The sequence below is a fragment of the Equus caballus genome, chromosome 7, assembly GCF_041296265.1.
Source record: "Equus caballus isolate H_3958 breed thoroughbred chromosome 7, TB-T2T, whole genome shotgun sequence".
Lineage (NCBI taxonomy): Eukaryota > Metazoa > Chordata > Mammalia > Perissodactyla > Equidae > Equus > Equus caballus.
In genome coordinates, this window is record NC_091690.1 from 78027715 (window position 1) to 78049175 (window position 21461).

General features: G+C 54.6%; 1 protein-coding gene across 1 annotated transcript in view; it reads right to left on the reverse strand.

Annotated features, from left to right (window-relative positions):
• Window positions 1-424: 424 nt before the first annotated feature.
• DCHS1 (dachsous cadherin-related 1) overlaps window positions 425-21461 on the reverse strand; it is a 35708-nt gene continuing 14671 nt past the window's right edge. The window contains exons 2-21 of the mRNA XM_023645912.2: window positions 19532-21432; window positions 13587-13775; window positions 13258-13489; window positions 12890-13126; window positions 11215-12240; window positions 10800-10993; window positions 10495-10591; window positions 10235-10392; window positions 9174-10038; window positions 8851-9090; window positions 8632-8757; window positions 7797-8006; window positions 5900-6778; window positions 5662-5775; window positions 5278-5489; window positions 5041-5195; window positions 4724-4854; window positions 4325-4608; window positions 3828-3966; window positions 425-3497 (exon numbers count right to left, since the gene is read on the reverse strand). Coding sequence (XP_023501680.1) covers window positions 886-3497; window positions 3828-3966; window positions 4325-4608; window positions 4724-4854; window positions 5041-5195; window positions 5278-5489; window positions 5662-5775; window positions 5900-6778; window positions 7797-8006; window positions 8632-8757; window positions 8851-9090; window positions 9174-10038; window positions 10235-10392; window positions 10495-10591; window positions 10800-10993; window positions 11215-12240; window positions 12890-13126; window positions 13258-13489; window positions 13587-13775; window positions 19532-21313 — 9882 coding nt within the window. The 5' untranslated portion in view covers window positions 21314-21432 and the 3' untranslated portion in view covers window positions 425-885. The remainder of the gene's footprint in view (window positions 3498-3827; window positions 3967-4324; window positions 4609-4723; window positions 4855-5040; window positions 5196-5277; window positions 5490-5661; window positions 5776-5899; window positions 6779-7796; window positions 8007-8631; window positions 8758-8850; window positions 9091-9173; window positions 10039-10234; window positions 10393-10494; window positions 10592-10799; window positions 10994-11214; window positions 12241-12889; window positions 13127-13257; window positions 13490-13586; window positions 13776-19531; window positions 21433-21461) is intronic.

A 21461-nucleotide genomic window follows, 5' to 3' on the forward strand; every position in this document is an offset into this window, starting at 1 on the left:
AGCCTGACATGGCAAAGGCTCAATGAATGGGAGCTATTATTACATGTGGATATATAGTAGCCCTGGGAAAAACATACCCTTGGCTGCTCTCGTATCCATCCCTTCCTCCTTGAAGACCCTCAGGCCTGGAGCCGGTCATCCCTAAGATCTCTCCCCATCCAGCCAATCCCTCTGTAAGTCACTGCCACAAGCAAGCCCCTGCTGTCTGCCTTTTCCCTGCCCTCCTGCCCGTGCTAGAGGGAAAGGTGGACTGTAGAGAGATGGGACAGTCAGCCTCAGGCTAGGCCTGTGCTCCCAGTGCCATCCCCACCCCAGACACCCCTATGTCCACCACCTTTCTGTGCCTCCTGAGGTGTCCACATGTGCCAGGTGCCTTCCAATCATCCCCCACCCCCATCCCCACAGAACAGACCCAGACGCTGGATACAAACTGCAGTTTATTAAGGCTCCAGAGTGAGAATTGGCACTTGGTTCTGGGTAGGGGCAGGGGTGCCAGTGAAACCCAAAGGAGCTGGGCGCAAACAGGTTGGAGAGACCTCTCCCCATCCCCCTACCCCCTAATAAATAAAGTCTCAGCTCCATCTCAAGGTGCTGGCGCAGGGCAGGAAGCCCTCACTGAGGAGAGCCCAGGGCTGCTGCCTCCTTCATATTTCTCCCCACATTGGACCTGGCCACAGGTCAGTGCCCAACAGGGCTTCTGTGATGCTGGTGCTCTGATGGGGCTGGGGTGAGACGTGGGACCTGCCCCCACTGGAGGAGTTTGGGATGGGGAGCTGGCCTCCCCCATGGCCAGTCATGGTCCGAGGCTGCCCAGGGCAGGCTCAGATGGGGCCTGCATTGGGGACACTGTGCGCATCCCAGGTCGGGGCCCAGCCTGGGCCACAGCTAGATGTGCAGCTCCGTGTCATCAGGTGGCTCCAGGCCGGACTCTGCGCTGAGTGCTGAGGCTGAGGGGCCCTGGGCCACCCCAAATGGCGAGACAACGGGTGAGCGAGCAGCCAGAGGAGACAGTGAAGGTGAGAAGCTGGGGGACATGGCAGCTGAAGACAGAGAGCCTTCATGGCTGATGGGGGAGCGGTGAGAGGCTGGTGGGAAGATGGCCCGAGTTGCAGCTGTGCTGGCTGGCTTGGGGGGCACAGACTTGGCTCCTGGGTGGGCCACAGCTGTGATGAGGGGTGGTGGGTCAATACGGGGAGCTGGGGGACATGGCCGAGCTTCATCCTTGAGCCGGGCGATTTCTGTGAAGACGCTGGCCAGCGGCTGGAACTGAGGGCACCAGCTCAGCAGATAGTCCCAGTTATAGCTGCCACGGAGCTCCTCCTCACCAGCCACAATGGCTGTCAGCGCACCTGCCACACATGGCTTGCCATCTGCTGGGAAGCCATAGTCCCCAGTGGGTGCAGGGCTCAGGCCACAGCCCCCGAGGAAGGTTGTGGCAGTGGCTGGAGGGCCCTCTTCTCGGTACAGAGTGGCTCCTGCACCTGGCAGCAACAGCCCTGCCTTGCGGCCCTTATACCAGGTGTCAGGGGCAGGTGGCTCACAGGACGTGTCACTCAGTCCATCTGCATCCTGCTGGATGCCTGAGTCAGGGCCACGGGCAGCCAGGGAGGAAGCCACACTGGCCACACGGGGGAACTCGTTGATCATGCGGATCTCATCATCCTCTGCAGCCTCTGCTGAGCCTCGGCCACTTGAGTGTGAAGGGTCCAGGGAGCCACCACGGGGGTAGGGTCCTCCAGCTCCTGGCCCACCATAGCTGGGGAGAGTCTGGTGATAGAGGTGCTCTGAGGGCGGTGGGCTAGGTGGCTCTCGGCCCAGCTTCTGCAGGGAGCCACTGGCCAGGGGTGCTGCCTGTGACATTGGGCCAGGAGCAGCCTCAGCCTTGCGGCTACGGGCCCGCACCAGCCCTAGGACCAGGGCTGCCAGTGCAAGCACCACCACAACTCCCAGGGAGGCCGCCACAGCCCCCACCAATAGCAGGTTGAGGTCAGGTGCCAGGCCCAGTGCAGTGTGGGTGATATCTACAGTCACGGGCACTGTGGCACTCCGGGAACCAGGGAGAGGCCCCCGTGCCACCACCTCCAGCCTCAGCTCCCGTGGTGCCTCCCGCCGGGTCCGGCCTCCACCCCCAGAGGTGCCTGTTCCACTGCCTGGTGCTCTGCTGTCCACTCGCAGATACAGGGCTCCTGTAGTCTGGTTGATGCCAAAATAGGGGGAAGAAGTGGCAAGAGAATAGAGCACCAGGCCATCTGCACCTCCATCCTCGTCTGTGGCCTGCACATGACCCAGGCTGTGGCCTCGCCGGGCACCTTCTGGCACTTGGAAGTGGAAAGCTGGAGCCAGGAATACTGGGTCATACTCATCCTCACCAGTCACCAGCACTGACACAGTGACTGAGGCTGAGAGATTCCCAGCATCGGCGGCACCCACCAGCAGCTGGAAGCTTCCTGTGTGCTCATAGTCAAAGGCCACTCGTGCCCGCAACTCCCCCGTTGAGCTGTTCAGTGCAAATGCCTCACGGCCCTCAGGCCCTGGCCCGGCCTCCAACAGGCTGTAGCGCAGCCTCCCAAAAGCCCCAGCATCCCCATCAATTGCATGCAGAGTGGTCACAAGAGTGCCTGGAGGTTGATTCTCTGCCAGGCTAGTGCTGAGCAAGCTCAGCGGGAAGGCTGGGCTGTGGTCATTCACATCCTGGACCTCGATGGTCACTGGTGCCAGAGCAAAGTGTGCCCCGGCAGGGTCGGCAGCCTGTACTACAAGCTGATGTTGAGCCTGGGTCTCACAGTCCAAGGGGCGAGTCAATCTCAAGGCACCTGAGCTCTCATCCAGCTCAAAGAGCCCCAAAGGGTCACCTGAACTGAGAGTGAAACGCACGAGGCCATGAGGGCCTGGATCAGCGTCGGAGGCCTCCACGTGCAGGAGCTCGGCTCCAACAGGTGTGTCCTCTGGTACTGCCATGCGGTAGGATGCTCGGGTGAAGACAGGTGGGTTGTCGTTGACATCCAGCACAGTGACAGTGACTGGCACAGCTGAGCTGCGAGGTGGCTGCCCCCGGTCAGCTGCAGCCACAGTTAGATTGTACTGGGTTAGGCTTTCAAAGTCTAGAGGCTCAAGCAACACCAGGCAGCCCAGTGCCCGGGGGCCTAGTCCACCACCCTCCCCAGTCTCAGCCAGCCGGGGTTCCAGCTGGAAGACTCGGCCTCGGTTGCCACTGACGATGCTGTAGTCCACGGTGGCATGGGTGCGGCTTCCATCAGCATCTGTGGCCTCTAGGGTGAGCAGGGTGGAACCAGGGGGCAGATCCTCGGCCACAGCCACACGGTAGTGTGGCAATGTGAAGCTCGGGGCATGGTCGTTCTGGTCTTGCAGCTGCACATGCACTGTGGCTCGTGCTGCCCGGCCTGGCATCCCATGATCTCGTGCCTCCAGCACCACATCCACCACTCCTGGCCCCTCACGGCCCAAGGCCACTGTTCCCAACGTCGTGAACAAGGTCCCTGAGATGAGAAGGGAATGGAGAGAAACATGCATTCAGCAGAGGCTGTGGGTGAGCAGACGGGTGACGCTTCAGGGCCTAGGAAGTGGCCTCAGACATCAGACTCCAGGGAATGGCCTGTGTGCTGGGAGATTATGGAATGGCCTCCAGGATTCAAGGAACAGCTTCTAGACATGCAGCCACAGCTTAAAATAGAGACAAAGGGGGAAAAATGTCCTCCCTGGGTCAGAGATCCAGGAGTTAAGAGTTCAGGCAATAAATTCCAGGAATGAGGTCAGAATATGGCCCAACACAGTCAAATAGAGGGGGTCAGATCCCAGGAAGGACGCACCGTTGTTGGGGTCAACACTGAAGCCCTCAGCACTGGAAGCCAGGTGATAGGAGATGTGACCATTGGCACCTGAGTCCCGGTCAGTGGCAGAGACGGAGAGAATGGCACTGCCTGGGGGTGTGTGCTCAAGCAGCATTACCTGAGGTATGAAGACAAGTGTTTATGGCCAAGCTTCCTAGCTGCCCTGCTGCCCACTCAGCCTATGTTCTGCGGCTTGGTCCTATGAGCCCTGCTTGGCATCCATTCCAGTTTGAAGCCCATACTCTCTAGTATTCAAATTACTCACCTTCCCTCAGTTTTATGCACAGGATGCAGAATCTGGACACAGTTCCCAGGACTTGGAAGGCTGCTTTAACACGGGACCCTCCCATCTCCAGAGCTCCATCCCCAGGTCAGTTCCAATGCCCAGGCCACCCCAGACACTTCTAGCCTTCTCACTTCTCTCCAAAGTGAACAACCCTGGGCCCAGGTTTGGGGGCATCTGTGGGCATCAGCACCTGGTAGAGGCTCTGCGAGAAGGCAGGCGCATTGTCATTGACATCCTCCACCAGTACTGTGAGGTTGGCACGGCCCTCATGAGGGCCATCATGGGCCAGCAGCTGCAGGTGGTAGCGGTCACGCTGTTCGAAGTCCAGTGGGCCTGTGAGGGAAAGGCGGCCTCCATAGCGGCCTATGCTGAAGGGATCCTGGGGCCCAGAGGGGCTCAGCACATACCACAGCACCGGTCCAGAGTCCACGTCATTCCCTGTGACCTGTGCGATCTCTGAGCCCAATAATGCATCTGCAATACATGAGGCAAGTGTGTTTGGCATGGTGCCAGGCACTCTTGGAGCCCCAGGATGTGGAACAGTGCCACCCTACCACCCTTTGAACCTCTCAGTTTACCCAGCCCTCACCTTCCGACACTCGGAGCTCCCAGGGTTGGGGGATGGTGGGGCGATTGTCATTGGTGTCGATGACCATCACTGTCAGGGTAGCTGAGCCCACCAGGGCTGGGCTTCCTCTGTCTGTGGCCATCAGCACCAGCCTGGACACAATCAGGGGTGGGGCCTGGGGATAAGGGAGAACCCTGGGCAGGGCTAGGAAGCCTCAGGACAAGTTGGGAGTTGGAAGGCTCAAGGATGTGGCTTAGGAATTAAGGGGGATTCAAGGCAGAGCTTGAAACTGGACAGACCCAGTATGAGGTATCAGGGTCTACAGAACCAGGCCTCACCGTGTTTCGGCCCAGATCTCACGGTCCAGGATGGCTGTGGTAGTGATAGTGCCCGTGGCTGGGTCTACGTGGAACAACCCCCGTGCTGGCTGGGATGCGGCCAGACTGTAGGAGATCTGTCCACTGGGGCCTTGATCCAGGTCATCTGCCTCCACCTGGTAGGAGTAGGAGGCTGCTGGCACTGGCCTGGGCAAGTTCAACCAGCCCTGCCCCTCATCTTCCCATCATATCCCATACCTGCAGCAGGGGCCCTTCCAAAGGCCTGGACTCAGGCAGGAAGGCCACGTAGTGGGGCCGCAGGAAGCGGGGAGCATTGTCATTGGCATCTTGCAGGGTTAGGGTCAGTACAGAGAAGGCAAAGGCTCCTCCGCTCTCTGCCTGCAGCACCAGTCGCAGCCGTGGGCTTGCCTCAAAGTCCAGCCCCTCTGCTGAGCGAACTGTGATGGCTCCTGGGGGTAGGCAGAATGCATCATTGACAGTCCCCTTGCTTGCCCTGGAGCCTCCCTCTCTTAGGCCCATTACTTAAGGGCAGCCCCTCCCCGACCTGAGCCTCCCCAGGCCCAAAGAGGAGCTCCCCCAGGAGCCTGTCCTCTCCCCGAGCCCCTTGCTCCTGCCTTTCACCTGTACTAGGCTGGATGGAGAATGTCCCTTTCTCATTCCCACTGAGAATGCTGTAGGTGATTGGTCCACTGGAGCCCCCCGCATGGACAGCCTTGGGGGAGACAATGGGAGTCCCTGCAGAAAAGATGGTGATGGTTGGACTGTGAGCACTAGACTGAAGGAGTTTGGGAGACATTTTTAGCAAGTAACCCCAGCCCATCGAGGGATACAAATCTGGGAGACAGGGTTGGGGACCCACCTGGGGGTGCATTCTCACGGAGCACGGCTTCACTACTAGCCCGGGGAAAGCGAGGTCCACGCTCAGACTCCCCCTGCAACCCAACAATGACCACACCAGTGGCGGAGCGAGCTGGACGGCCAAGGTCGGTGGCCACAATGAAGAGGACACGATCACGGGGGCCCAGGGCTACAGGGGAGCGGGCCACACGGATTTCACCCGTGTAAGAGTCCACAGTTGTGCCAGGAGGTGGTGTGCCCGCCAGCCGGTATAGGATGGAGGCATTGGCACCAGCATCTCGGTCTTCAGCTCGAAGAGTGGCCAGAGGCAGGGTGGGGGTGCTGAGGCTGGGGCCTGGGCGGGGCAGGCGCAGCCTCAGGGGACTAGTGGGGAAGGTGGGTGCATGGTCATTGACATCACGCACCGTGATGGTGACAGGCACTGTGGTGCTCAGGGGCCCAGCAGCTGCACCATCCACTGCGCTCACGGAAAAGGCATAGCTGGCACACTGCTCTCTATCTAGAGCTGCGGCTGTGCGCAATTCCCCAGAGCTGGGCTCCAGCAGGAAGGCTCCTGCTGCACCTGCACCCAGGTAGTAGGTTACATGGCCATTGGCCCCAGCATCAGGGTCATGAGCCTGTAGCTGCAGCAGCAGGGTTCCTGCAGGTGCATCCTCAGGCACCTCCACAGAGTAGGCAGGCACCGGGAAGGCTGGGGCATGGTCATTGGCATCCAGTACTGTCACTGTCACAAGCAGAGTGGCACTGAGAGCTGGCTGGCCTCCATCACGGGCCTCTATCTTCATCTGGAATGCTGGCTCCACCTCCCGGTCTAGTGGCCTCATGGTGCCAAACTCCCCAGAGGCTAGGTCTAGGACAAAGGCTCCTGATGGGTCCCCATCTGCGAAGAAGGGCATGCACACATATAACATACATGTGTCAGTCCATGGGAGTGAGAGTAATTTACAGGCAACAGCAAAGAATATGAGAGAGAGAGAAAGACAGAAACTTGGAAAAAGGCAGAGAAACAAAGAGAAACACAGAAGATAAAAGAAAGAGTATAAAGCAGCTGTTCTCAGAGTATGGACTGGGAACTCCTGGGAGTCCCCTGAGACCCTTTCAGGGAGTACATAAGATCAAAACTGTTTTCATAGCAATACCAGGATATTATATGCCTTTTTCATTCTCATTATCTGACAAATATACAGTGGAGTCCAGATGCTACATGACATGTGATGACATTATCACTTGGATGGTTAATGGAATACATGCTTATGTATTCTTGTGTTTTCTAGAATATTCTAGGTAGAAAGTTTAGAGCATAAATATGTGTGTTTTCAGAGATTCATTCAGTTTTTTCTGCTTACCTTCAGTTACACCTGCTAGAATCTTTACAACTTCATTACTGTCCAACAAATTGTTATTTGGAATCCTAATATTTCCTTGTGCCTGTGCAGAAATATGGCAAGCAGTATGCTTCACTGGCTTGTTTTGCAATGATATTTTAAATTTTTCTTAGCTTTAATATCTAATACAGTAAATACTGATATAATGTACTTACTATATATGTTTATAATAATATATCACATTATTATATCAATAAACAATATCATATAAACAAAAACTCTTTAGGGTTCTCAAAAATTAAGAAAGTTAAGAGTTCTTGAGACCAATAAATTTGAGAACAACTGCTCTATAGGGAGAGACAAGAAAGAAAAAAAAAAGAAACAGAAGATAAAAACAGAAATAGAGGGAGATAAAGGGCTGGAGAGGCATAGAAATATGCATGAAAGAAAAAGTGGAGGACAGAAAGAGAAGGAAAAGGAGACCCAGACACACTACCTGAGTCTGACATAGGCCAACGAGGAGTAAGGTTGGGCAAGTGGGTGCTGAGTTAGTGGGTGTGGGACGGTTCTCACCCAGGATGCGGTACTGTAGCTGCCCATTGGCTCCCACATCTGGGTCAGAGGCCCGCAGTGTGGTAAGAATCTGGGGGTCCTGGCCCTCGGGCACCTCCAGGGAGAGGTGGGCACTCCCAAAGGTTGGGGCATGGTCATTCTCATCTTCCACAGCCACTCGCACCGTGACATGGGTTAACAGTGGAGGTGAACCCCCATCCCGGGCATAAACTGTAGGGAAGCAAAATCAATGAGATCTCGTCTGTTCCCATCCCATGGAGAAACCCACATCACATAGAGTTCACACAGGTTCACCAGGCACACACAAACCAGAAAACATCCATCTCTCCACACCCCATGAGTACACAGGTGCCTACATATGTACATGCACAGATAAATATACATGTGTCAGAAGATGTCTTTTTCTTCCCACCTCCTACGCTTGATGCATGCAAGATGTATCCTGGATTAGTGGTGGTATGACACAAAAGGCACTAAATGAGGTATCCAAAGATCTGGATACCACTCTGCCACTTCCAAGCTGTGTTAGCTTGAGCAAGTCACTTAACCTCTCTGATGCTCAATATCTGTGAAATGGCTGCAGTATAATCTGAGGGAATCCTAGAGGGCAGAGCTGTGACATTATGCATTTGAGAGTTTATGTGATCACAGTGGTAACAGCCTAGAAGTCAATTCACTTTGCACTCTGTCAAACTCTTCACTCTCCAAAAAGATCCAAAAATATAACAGAAGGTGCTGTGATAGGTGGAAGCTTCTAGAAGGTACTTTGAGGGTCCTACTCATGTTACATTGGTGTTTACAACAACTAGTCTTTTGGGGTCCTGTCAACGTGTACCTGTCAGGTTGATCTCCTCCTCCTCCTCCCTATCCAGGGCTTGAAGAGTTGTGAGAACTCCAGTGTCTGGGTCCAGGGAGAATCTTTCACCAGAGATGCCTCCATAAGTCACTTGTCCATTGGCCCCTGAGGAGGGCAGCATGAAGGGAGATCAGAGGGTAAATATATCCTTTCTTGCCCCAGTCCATCTCTCTCTCAACTCATCCCCCCAAGTCTTACCCAGGTCAGAGTCTGTTGCTCGCAGAGTGAGCAGAGATGTGCCAGGAGGGCTGTTCTCACGCAAGAGGACACTGTACTCCTGCTGCTGGAAAGCGGGTGCCTCGTCGTTGATGTCGGCGACGCTGATAGTCAGGAGCTGCGTGGCTGAGCGCGGCGGGGAGCCGTGGTCGGAGGCCACCACCGTCAGTACGTGCTCAGCTCGCTGCTCGCGGTCCAGGGACCGCACCACGGACAGCGCTCCTGGGCGAGCAGTAGGCCAAACTGTAAGGAATCCTCAAGACTCTCTCCACATCCACACTCTCCCACCCTCGGGCCCAACTCACCAGTGCTGGAGTGTAGCCGGAAGTAGCCATCCCCGCCAGCTGCCAGGCGATAGGACACGCGTGCGGCCTCCCCCAGGTCCGGGTCCCGGGCTACCACATGCAGCGCCGTGGGCCCAGTCGGCTGATCCTCGGGTAGGCGCACATGTGAGGGCGAGGCGAAGACGGGCGCGTTGTCATTCTCATCCGTGACAAAGACGCGCGCGGAAACGCGCGCTGCGCGGCGACGGCTGGCGTTGGTGGGCCGGTCGGTGGCTTCCACGAGCAGCAGCAAAGCGGGTGTGGTCTCCCGGTCCAGGCCGCGCGGTGCGCTGAGCGCCCCGGTGCGCGCGTCCAGGCGCAGCGCAGGCACGGGCGGCTCCTGGCGCAGCAGGCGGTAGCGCACGTCGCTGTTAGGGCCCGGACCGTCGGCGTCCGACGCGCGGAAAGTGTACAGCGCAGCGCCAGGCTCGGGGTTCTCGGGCAGCGCCAGCGCCAGCGGGTCGCGCGCAAAGGCTGGCGCATGCTCGTTCTCGTCCTGCACTCGCACCTGCACTCGCAGCAGCCGCGCGCCCGCGCCGCCCGGCCCCTCGGCGCGCACTGTGAGCGTGCGCCACGCCGGGCCCGCCTCGAAGTCCAAGGACCGCGCCAGGTACAAGCGCCCTGAAGCCGCGTCCAGCGCGAAGGTACCCTCCGGGTCGGCACCGCCCACGAGTGTGTAGGTGAGTGTGCCCACCCCCACAGGCTCTGGCGGCGCCACAGAGCCCAAGAGGGAGCCGGGCCGCAGCCCCTCGGCTGCTGTCACCGTCAGCACGACAGGCACGGGCGCCGCCGGGTCTGGCTCTGAGGGATCCAGCGGGGGCTCAGCTGAGCGAGCTGAGGGAAGGACCTGTTGTGGACCGGGGAGGGAGGACGGAATCAGGGGGACTCGTCTAAAAGGGAGTCTCGGCTGTCCCGCTGGGTAGCAGGGTGATCAGAATAGCTAACTAGAGTGGGAAGGGCCCCATGAAGGTGGAGCTCTTGGAGGCAGAATCACAGCGCGTGGTGAAGGGGAAGGGGACAGATTGAAGGAAGGGCAGCCATACCTGCACCAGCAGCTGGAGGCTGGAGCTCCGAGGGGGGCTGCCTTGGTCATGAGCACTCAGAGTCAGCACATAGTGGGGCCGCTCTGCTCGGATCAGGGGTGCTGCAGTGAGCAGCTCTCCCGAGTGAGGATGCAGAGAGAAGAGCTCTGAGCCAGGACCTGAGGACAGGCAGAGCAAGGTTGAGGGCTTGGGTCTCAGAGCTGGGTAGGTCATTAGGACATGCCATCGCCCACCAACTCCCTTCTCACTAGCCCCCATACCAGTTAATGTGTACAGGATAGTCCCATTCTCCCCCTCATCCGGATCCTTGGCCTGCAGAGTCGTCACTAGTGTTCCTGGAGGCACGCGATCTGGTACCTGTGGGGAGACACCATTCACCTACAGTTGTCTCCTTCTTGTTCTTGAGACAACTCAGGATCGAGTTCCCCTCACCTGTGTGCAGGCAGAGCCGCTTTTTTGCTCTCACATCTGTTCTAAGAGGCAGTCTCTCATACCTACACCTATAGAAGGAGACCCCCATTCCCTCTCACACTTCTTCAGGGCAGGGTCCTGCTGCTTCACATACCTGTATAGGGAGGCCCCCACCAGCAGCCCCTGAAGCCTGCAGGAAAGTGGGGCTGTTGTCATTGAGGTCGAGCACTGCGATGTGCACGGTGCCTGTGGTACTGCGGGGTGGGCTCCCTGCATCCTGCACTTGCACAAGGAGCTGGTAGCTGCTCTGCCGCTCCCGGTCCAGGGTTTGGAGTGTGGTCACCTCTCCTGTGAGTGCAGGATAGAGATCATGTATGGAATAGCTAGGGATGCAGAGCCTGAGGCCTATGGCTGAGAGGCTGGGGTTTGGGGAGTATGGAAGGGAATGCTAGGGCAAAACTCCAGGTTCACTCCTGGTCCTTGTGGCCTGGGTCTGGGGATCCCGTCTGGGTGTTCACCAGTCTGAGGATGAGGCTATGGGGTCTCAGAATTTGGGTCCCAGTGCTCACCAGTCTGGGGGTGGATGCGGAAGGCCTTGCTGTCTTCTGACAGCTGTCGCAGGCTGTAGGTCAGACGTCCGTTGGGTCCTGAGTCTCGGTCAGTGGCAAAGACCCGGCCCACACTGGTCCCTGGAGGCTGGTTCTCAGCCACAGCCAGGAAGGTAGGCTCCTCAGACAAGCGGGGACTGTGGTCATTTTGATTGAGGATGCTGATCCTCACAGTGGCTGTGCCTGTCTGCTGCCCCAACTCAGCTTTGGACCCAGACACTGCCATTACCTTCAGTGTGTACAACTCCTGGGCCTCACGGTCTAGTGCTGCCCGCACCCATAGCCACCCACTCTGTGGCTCCAGGCCAAAGGGGCTACTTGGCCCATCTGCTGCAAGGTGGTAGGTGACAGGACCCCCATCTGGTGCTCGAGCCTGCACTTGCAGAACTTGAGTTCCAGGGATGGTGCCTGAGGGCAGGTCCACACGGTAGGTAGGGCTGTCAAAGTGCGGAGCAAGCCCACGGGTCCCCAAGTCCTGTACCACCACCCGCAGTCGAAAGTGGCTGGTGCGTGGTGGTGAGCCCCCATCTCGGGCCTCCAGCTCCAGCTCATGGGCAGGCCCCCCTGGGGGCCCCAGAGATCCCATAAGCCGCACATGGCCCATGGTGGGGTCCACGGTGAAGGCCCCGCCACCCCCAGCAAGCAGGGTAAAGGTGACTCGACTGTTAACGCCTGAGTCAGGGTCCAGAGCCCGCAGCGTATAGATGAGGGTCCCTGGGGCAGTGCTTGGTGGCAGCAACACTGTGTCTTCAGGTGCAGGGAAGGCAGGAGAGTTGTCATTCACATCATCTAGCAGCACACGCACCCGAGCTACAGCGAAAGCTGGGGGTACTCCACTGCCTGCCCGCACCTCCAGCTCCAGCACTGGTCCCAGTAGCTCCCGGTCCAGAGGGCGAAGTGTTTGTAACAGCCCTGAGGCCCCATCTAGGGAGAAGAGTCCTCGGGGATCCCCACCTGATAGGGTGAAGGTCACGGGCCCCAAGCGACCTAGGAGGAGGAGAGAGGGGTCAGGAAAGAGATGGGGAGCACCAGGGCACCTGTTGAGTTGGGGCCCAGACTGCAATACCAAGAGGGGCTAGGCAAAAATCTTTGGAAAAAAAAAAAATCTTAAAAAAAAAAAATGGGCTGGCCCCATGGCTGAGTGGTTACATTCGCACACTCTGCTTCGGCAGCCCAGGGTTTCGCTGGTTCGAATCCTGGGTGCGGACATGGCGCCACTCATCAAGCCATGCTGAGGCGGCATCCCACATGCCACAACTAGAAGGACCTACAACTAAAAATACACAACTATGTACCGGGGGGCTTTGGGGAGAAAAAGAAAAATAAAATGAAATCTTTAAAAAAAAAAAAAAAAGAAAAGAGGGGCTAGGCAGTGCCCACACCAGTGTCTTTCAAAGTATTAGGAGGAGGGGCAAGTGCTTGCAGAGAAACTGGGTGGCACTAGGGTGATGTTCATGCGCTAGGGGATGAAGCAGAGTGCCTGCACCACACCCCAGGAGCTGCTGGGATTGGAACCAGAGTGCTTTGCTTGGGGGCTACCTGTGGTGTGATACTCTGGGGTACCCTGGGATGGAGCTCGAGGGTTATGTTGGAGTGTCTGGCTATGGCACCAAGTGGGCATAATGATAAATGATACCTGGTGGGTTGTGTGCCTGGACCATGCCCACACTGGTGCCTGGTGCCACATCCTCTGGCACAGAAAAGACATACTGTAGTTGCTCAAATATGGGTGGTATGGGGGTTCCAGGCACAATGCTGATGTTGACTCGGGCACTGGGCTCTGCCTGCAGGCCACCTCCATCCTGAGCCCCAATCTCCAGCTGCACCACAGAGTTGGCCCGTCTGGCCAAGGGCCAGGCTACTGTCAACAGCCCTGGGAGAAGGGATAGAAGCAGAGATGTATAAGGAAACAGAATAGAGCTGGAAGGGTTATGGGGGTGCAGTACATTATTTAGGTAGGTGGGGAGGGGGGTTGGGAGGCCCTGAGAATGGGAGGATCCTCACCTGAGTGTTCATCCAAGGCAAAGAGCGGGGGGCTATTGCCAGCCAGGATGTGGTAGGAGAGTCGCCCATGAGGCCCCTGGTCAGGGTCATGGGCACGCACCCTCAGCACAGCTGTGCCTGGTGCACTCTGGGCACTCAGACTGGCAGCATACTCCCGTGGATAAAACTGAGGGCGGTTGTCATTCTCATCTGACACAAACACCTTCACATATACCATGGACTTCAGACCTCCCTGGTGAGATAGGCAGCCATAAGTCAGGAAGGCCTTGTCTGGCCCTGGTGAATGCCCTACCCCAATGCCCCAACCTGCCCACAGTCTGCCCACTCACCCCATCCACAGCTGTCACTGTGAAGTCGAAGCTCGAGGGCCCCTGGTCACGGTCCAGGGTACGGGTCGTGCACACGTCACCACTGTGAGCATCAATGCGGAACGGGGGAGACCCTGAGGCCCCAAGTCCAGCACCCAAGGAATAGGAGAGGAGGCCAAATGGGCCACTGTCTGCATCTGTGGCTGTCACCTAGGGAGAGGCTGGGGTGAGTGATGCCCCATCTTTTTGGCTAGAAAAACCAGAGCTAAGTAGCCCTGTGCCAGTTGTTGCCCAGAATCTCTGGATGGTGGACACATAGAGGGGACTAGTAGGACATGGGCCAAACTCAAACCCAGTCCAGACCTCACCACCTGGGTTAGGTTCCTGTGAGCCTCTGGTCACAAAATTTTTGTCCACTGGTCAATACCTAACCTTGCTTTACGTGTGTTTCTGTTTAAAGACACCTTATTTAATACATATTGTTGATTCATTAACATTGAACTCATGGCCAATGGCACCATAGCTCCTATCTGAACAAAGCTTATCTCATACATGCATTTCTCCATAAGGCACACCACAGCCTTCTTGTGCTTAGGGACACTAGACAGCACTTCAGCACTACACTTGGTGACCATTTTAAACAGCAAAATCACTAAACAAAAAGCACAAAAATGTGAAAAATGTGGTACTAAATAGACTGCGAAAAGGACCCTGGTTTACAATATAAAAGCTGAAACGTGAAAGAAGAGCATTGCCTTGTTTGACCTTAGCTGCGAATGTGCAAGTCAGGAGACTTGAATTTTTCATCATTCTGTGCATGTCCAGGATTGACTGCACAAGCTCTGTGAGTACTGATTTGGGGGTTAAAATAAATTTTAGATTTGGTGAATTCACAAATACAGAGTCTGCAAATGATAAGGACCAACTGTACTTACTAAGAAGAGTGCTAAGAGCTGTGACTGCTAATTCCAGGTGGATCACAGGGAGTTAATGACCGAGTCTCATAATCACTCCAAGCAGAGAACCAGCTGACCAACAGAATTGTAGAGACTGATGTCATAGGCCTGTTCTTTATTAAGTTTGGTCAGTGCAGAGTGGGATCTGATTGATACTGGGATCTAATCACTGAGGTGATCAGGGTCTGCTCTATGGATTTATGAATGTGGCTCATGCACCCTTAGCATCCCATCACCTCTCAAGCCAACCTCACTGGAAGTGAGAACTGCCAAGTCTATGGGACAATACTGAGGTCATTAAGTCCTGGGAGCTCCCCAAAACTAAGAAGTAGGGGAAGGCTTTTCTGATTAATTCTCAGGCATCTCTAAGACTGGCTCAGAAAAAGCTGAAGGATTGGACACCAATGTCAGGAGCCTCTGAACATTTCAGAGCCAGATCAGCAGGATACACCATTCTGAGAGCTCTTGAGCCCAGGAGAGGGCCAGGCACATAGTAGGTACTCTATGCATATTTGTTCATTGAATAAATGGACATTCTGATTGCCTTGCCTTACAATAAAAACTTCTTTCAAACTAAGTTTTATACAATGGGTGCACATTAGGCCCTCAACAGTGGGTTAGCTGGTGCTGACTGCCGTAGCCTGTGACAAAGTGCTCTTTGTGGATACAAGGGCTCAGGGTCATGATATGCTGTAAGAGGAAGCTGGAGAGTTGCCCTTTCTTAGCCAGAAAATGTTGCTCAGAGAGAAGGCTGGCCAAGGACTTCTGATTGTTGCCTAGGCCCTTGACAGAAGTGATTTGTGCCATTGTTTACCCTCCTGGGACACAAAGACCATGCCACAGCTGAACTCTGGAAACAGCTTCTGCTCCAACTCTTTACTGTGGCTGTGGGCCCGGATATCCCAGGAGACAAACTTCCCCCTGCATCAATCGGGCAGGCTGCAGCACAGCTGTAGCACCATCTCCAGAAGCTGTTAAAGACCTTTGCCCTCTGCCTTGCTGCAGGAAGAAAGCAATAAATAGTGGTCAGGGGAAGTTGTCAGGAAGTGACCCCCAAAGGCGCAGGGGCCATTGACTGGAAATGACCAAGGCAGAAGTGAATTTCCTGGCCTGTGCAGCCCCTGTTCAGAGGTTCCACTGCAAATGTGCAGTCTCTATTTTCAGCAGTTGCTCAGCCCTGCTTCACAGTCCAACCTTGGTCAGCTCCCTCTCCCACTCTGCCCAAAGCTATAACTAACCTTATCTTTTTCCTTTTGTCCCCATCCCACCACTAGCTCTCATCAAACACACTATTTCAAGGAGAAAATAAAGACCCTTATCTGTGAACTCTCTAAAATTCTTACCAGACCACAAACTTACTGCATCTGCCCCACCCTGACCACCTTCCCAGGCGTCTCTCCTGTTTCTCCTCCCACTGCTTCCCTACTCCACAGCCTTTCTCCACCTCCCCTTCCTCTGCCTGTTCTTACACATTCTTGTTCCCTGGACTCTCTCCTTGGCCTCTTCTTACTCTACATGCTCTCTCAGGGCCTTCTCTTCCACTTCCATGGCTTTGACCATCGTCCATCCTTTGACGCAGACCATTCCTCTGAGCCCCAGCTTGTACATGCCGATGCCTGCTCAACATCTCTACTTGGATGTCCCACAGGCACCTTAAATCCAACCTGTCCAAAACTAAACTCATGATCATTCCAAACCCCTCTCTAATGACTCTTCCATCCATGTAGTTGCTCAAGCCAGAAATCTGTTCTTCCCTTTTCCTCTCCCGGTATATCAATCAACCAGGGACTAAGTAAATCCTCATTATCTCTCCTATTTGTCTATTCCTCTCCATCACCAGTTTCACTGTCCTGACTTAGGCCTGAGCTGTCTCTCTCTTGTACTATTGTAATTCCTTTCTCATAGATGTGTGACTCTCCAATCTGTCCTCTACACCAGGATTTCTCAACCTTGGTACAATTGACATTTTGAACCAGATAATTCTTTGTTGTGGTGCTGTCATGTGCATTTATGGGATGTTTGGCAGCATCCCTGGCCTCTACCCACTAGATGCCAGTAGTATCCCACCAATTATGACAATCAGAAACGTCTCTAGACATTGCCAAATGTCCCCTCCAGAGGCAAAATCTCCCCTAGTTGTCAACCACTGCTCTACACTGACTACCAAAAGCATCTTTTGAGAAAACAAATATGATCTTTCCTACTGAAAAATCTTCAATGCTCCCTAAAGAAAAATGCTCAAACTCTTTGGCTTGGCTTGACTCCTCACCGTCTGGCCTACCTGCACAGTCTCATCTCCCATCTAACTCCTTAAACTGCAGAGAGATAGTGAGCTACTTGTACGCCCTTGGACAAGTCAGGCTCTCCCACTCCTCTGGGCATGTCACCTCTGCTTGGAACCCTTCCTGTCTGAACACCTCATAAACTCCTGCTCATCTTTTGAGTCTCAGCTCTCTGTCCGTTCCTTTGGGAAAACGTTCATACTGCCTATTTGAACCTCACATATATCCCCATCATGGGAGTTTTCTTATTGCAGTAAACTGTTTCTTTGCAGATGAATCTCTCTGCTGGAATATAAACTCTGTGAAGTAGCAGGGGATGACTCATTCATTACTGTATGCTGTGCCCTTAATACAATGACAGGCACATGGTAGATGCTCGATAAATGTATACTGAATGAATTAAATACTAAGACTTCTTGTAACAGTTATGAACATCTAATGATCATTTTTTTATCCCTGCTTCCTCTAGGGTTACTAATAGTAAAAACTCCAGGAAACCCCCTGGAGAGTTGCACTTTTACTTCAGGCACTAGTGAGGAGGAAGAAGTTTGGAAACCATAGCCTACTGGTCCTGGGCCAAGAGGCAGAATAAACACATGGGAGAGTGAGTGGGAGCTGGACAGCAGCATGCAGGCAAATACTCAGAGTCTGGTCAGAAGACAGGGGGTCAGCCTGGAAGTCTAGGCCAACAGGCAGCCCCTGAGAAGATACTCAGGGGTCTGGTGGACTTCTGAGACACAAAGACTTCAAGTACTAATCTCTTAAGAGGCCACCATGCCTCCAGTCTCCTCTTCTGCATCCATACTCCAGGGTGCAGCCAAAGCAATCTTTCCAAAAGATATATCAGATTTGTCTAGAGCCCCTCATTGGTTCTCTATGATTTTTTTGCTTTTTTGAGGAAGATTAGCCCTGAGCTAACATCTTCCACCAATCCTCCTCTTTTTTGCTGAGGAAGACTGGCCTTGAGCTAACATCTATGCCCATCTTCCTCTACTTTATATGTAGGACGCCTACCACAGCATGGCTTGACATGTGGTGCGTAGGTCCACACAGTGGGACCCGCACGGGTGAACCCTGGGCTGCCGAAGCAGAACGTGCAAACTTAACTGCTGTGCCAATGGGCCAGCCCCAGTTCTCTATGAATTTTAAGATAAAGTCAAAGCTTGTAATCTGATCCCTGTCTACTATCTTGTCACATCTCTCTTCAACTCTTTCTCTTACACAATTGAGGCCAACCTGAACAATGCAGCCCTCTGAACACATCACAGTGTTCTGCAGCTCTTTCTGTAGGCCTGGAGTCTCCATTCACACACTTATATTATCCATTTGGCAAAGTCTCATTGGTTCTTCAATGGCCCCTCCTCTGAGCTTCCACAGTACCTCATAGGCCACCTGATGGAGCACTAGTTACTGGTGTGTCTCCCTGTCTAGACTGGGACCTGCCTGGGAACAAGACTGTCTCCTTTCTTTGTTTCCAGGGTCCAGCACAGTGCCAGGCTTACAGTGGGTAAGTTAATTCTTGAATGTATCACTTACCCACTGATCCAATCCATCCTTTGCCCTTAAAGCAAGTTAGCTTCCTAAAAAAAAAAACAATCTGTAGGGAAGAGTGAGGGATGAATAGGTGAAGCACAAAGGATTTTTAGGGCAGTGAAACTACTCTGTATAATACTATAATGAAGGTCATTATATATGTCCATTATACATATACATATACATTATATGTGTCATTATACATTTGTCCAAGCCCATAGAATGTACAAAATCAAGAGTGAATCCTAATGTAAACTATGGATTTTGGGTGATAATGATGTGTCAGTGTAGGTTCATTAATTGTAACAAATATGCCATTTTGGTGTGGGATGTTGATAATGGGGGAGGTTATGCCTGAGTGCAGGAGGAGATATATGAGAAATCTCTCATTTTACTGTGAATCTAAAACTGCTCCCCAAAACACAGAGTCTTTAAAAAAAAAACTAAACCAAAACAATCAGAGCATGCCCTTTTCTGGTTCAAAGAAGTTCAGCGACCTCCTTTACCTTCCAAGTAAAGTCCTAACCCCCAACAGCTTGACGTCCAAAGACTTCGGCAATCTGGCTTTGACACCTGCTTCTCCAGTTTCATGCTCTCTCCATCTCCTCCAGGCCTGACTTTCAGGCACTCTGTGGCACCCAGAGTCTGTCCAGGGCTCCTGCCTCTTCCTCTGAGAGGGCTTCCTGCTCTGGATGTCGGGCTCTCACTGGATAATTCTTGTTATGTCTCATCCTTGAGACTGAGCCCAAGTGTCCCATCAAGGCTTAGCTCCAAGGGCAAGGATAGGGGATTCTTCCAGCACAGCCCAGCACTGGACAAGGCTTGGAAGGCTCTGTAAATGCTGGCATCTCCTTTGGGGAGCAGTAACTACACGGGTGTACAGAACAGCTTTGAGACTTTACAGAGTCTCTCTCACTTCCTCACACCACAAGATACTTTTTCTCTAGATCCAATCTTAATTACCTCAACTGCCAAGATTACCTGGCCTAGCTCTTGCAACCTGCTTTCTCATCTTCTTATTAACCCTCACCCTCTGCACAGACTTTGGAGCTCACAGGATGGGACCAAATCCTCTGGCATAAGTCACTATAAACATACGCACTTGCAAGGCTTGGTTCCTGCTGTGAGGTCCCCTGTGACCCTCTGATCCACTCCTGCCCACAACAGCATCCCACTGTGTGCAGAGCTTACCCACCTGCAGGAAGCAGGTCCCAGGCTGGGTGCCCTCAGGCAGTGAAGCATTGTAGAAAGTCCTCTGGAACTGGGGCTCATTATCGTTGACATCTTGCAGGGCCACACTAACTGTGGCAGAAGAAACGAGAGGGGGCAAGCCCCCATCTGTGGCCACCACAATCAGCTGTGGCTGAGGTTCCAACTCATAGTCCAGTGAGGCAGCCGTGGTGATGATGCCTGAGGTGGGGTCAATGGAGAACCAGCGATTATGGGCACCAGGGGCCAGGCTATAGGTGACCTGACCATTGGTGCCCTGGTCAGGATCCTGGGCCATCACTCGCACCACAAAGCTGCCAGGCAGTGCAACCTCAGGCAGGGGCTCAGGTCGGTAGAGCTGGCGGTCAAAGGCAGGAGCATTGTCATTGACATCAGTGACATGCAGCACAAAGGTAGCCTCAGCCCGCAGTGGGGGTGAGCCTGAATCTGTGGCAGTAACCCGCAAGTTATAGGCATCCCTCTCTTCCCGATCCAGTCGCCGAGCTACGCACACCAAGTAGATGACGCTGTCCTGGGTGCTTAGGGCAAAGTGGCCCTCTCCACCCTCCAGGGACACGTTAACATGGGCAAAGTCTCCGTCATCTGGGTCTGACACAGAGATGCGAGCAACGAGCTGGCCAGGTGGGGCAGCCTCGGACACTCGGGGGGAGCCATCTGCACTCAGGAAGATGACAGTCATGGAGGGCTGATTGTCATTGGCATCTCGTACGTGCACAGTCACAAAGGCTGAGCCCAGCTCAGGGTGAGCCCCACCGTCCCGTGCCTGCACCACCAGTTCATGGACCCGCCGCTGCTCAAAGTCCAGTGGCCGCTCCAACCGCAGCAGCCCTGTGTGTGCATCAATAGAGAAGGGTCCATCACCCTCGCTCTGCCTCCGGTTGATCTCATAAGTCACAGCCCCATTGGCACCAGCATCAGCATCAGATGCATACACCTGCAGGACAGGACTGCCTGGGGCCAGGCTCTCAGACACCACAGCATGATAGCGGCTCTGATTGAAAGCTGGGGCATGGTCATTGATGTCCAGCAGTGTCACGTCCAGAAGGGCCTGGGCCCTCCGGGGGGGTGAACCACCATCATAGGCCTCCAATTGCAGCATGTAGTGTGAGCGGTTCTCTCGGTCCAGCTCCCCGGTAACTACCAGCTCTGGCACTGGGGCTCCATCTGGACCAGGGCGTGTCTCCAGCTGGAAGGTCTCTCCAGCCCCATCACCAGATAGTGCATAGCCCTGGGTTCCTAGACGGCCGGCATCTGCATCACGAGCAGGCTCCAGTGGATAGCAGGTGCCAAGAGCTGTATGCTCAGGTATCTGCAGGGCAGCCCGAGCCTGGGGAAAGGCTGGAGCATGGTCATTGATGTCAGCCACTCGCACGGTAACTTCCACAGTGGCACCGTCAGGAGTGACTGCAGTGAAGCGATAGCGATCCCGCTGCTCACGGTCCAAGACACGAGCAGTCCGGACCACCCCACTGTGTTCATCAATGGCCAGGTCTGTGCCCACACCACTGCCCTCCTGGGCAGAAATGAAGTACATGGGAGGTGCTGCCGTGCCTGCCGGAAGTCCTGCACTGATGTCCCCAATCAGTGTACCTGCCGGCTGCTCCTCATCAATCTGTAGGTCCAATCTCCCGGCCTGACCCCAGGCGCCTGGCACCGTGGCTCCCAGCAGCAGCAGCAGTAGCAGCGAGAGAGGCCTGGGGCTCTGCATGCCAGTGCAGGAAGGCGCGATGCCCAGCTCTTTCTGCATGACAGGGGCAGTCCAGTTTTGGCTTGGGCTCCAGCTCCAGGCCAGGCTCTGGGCCCAGCCTGATCTCAGGCTTTGGATCTGGTCCAACTCGGGCCCTGGCTCCAGCTCAGCTTCCTGACCTGGGAGAAAAGCAGAAAAAAAAGGACAT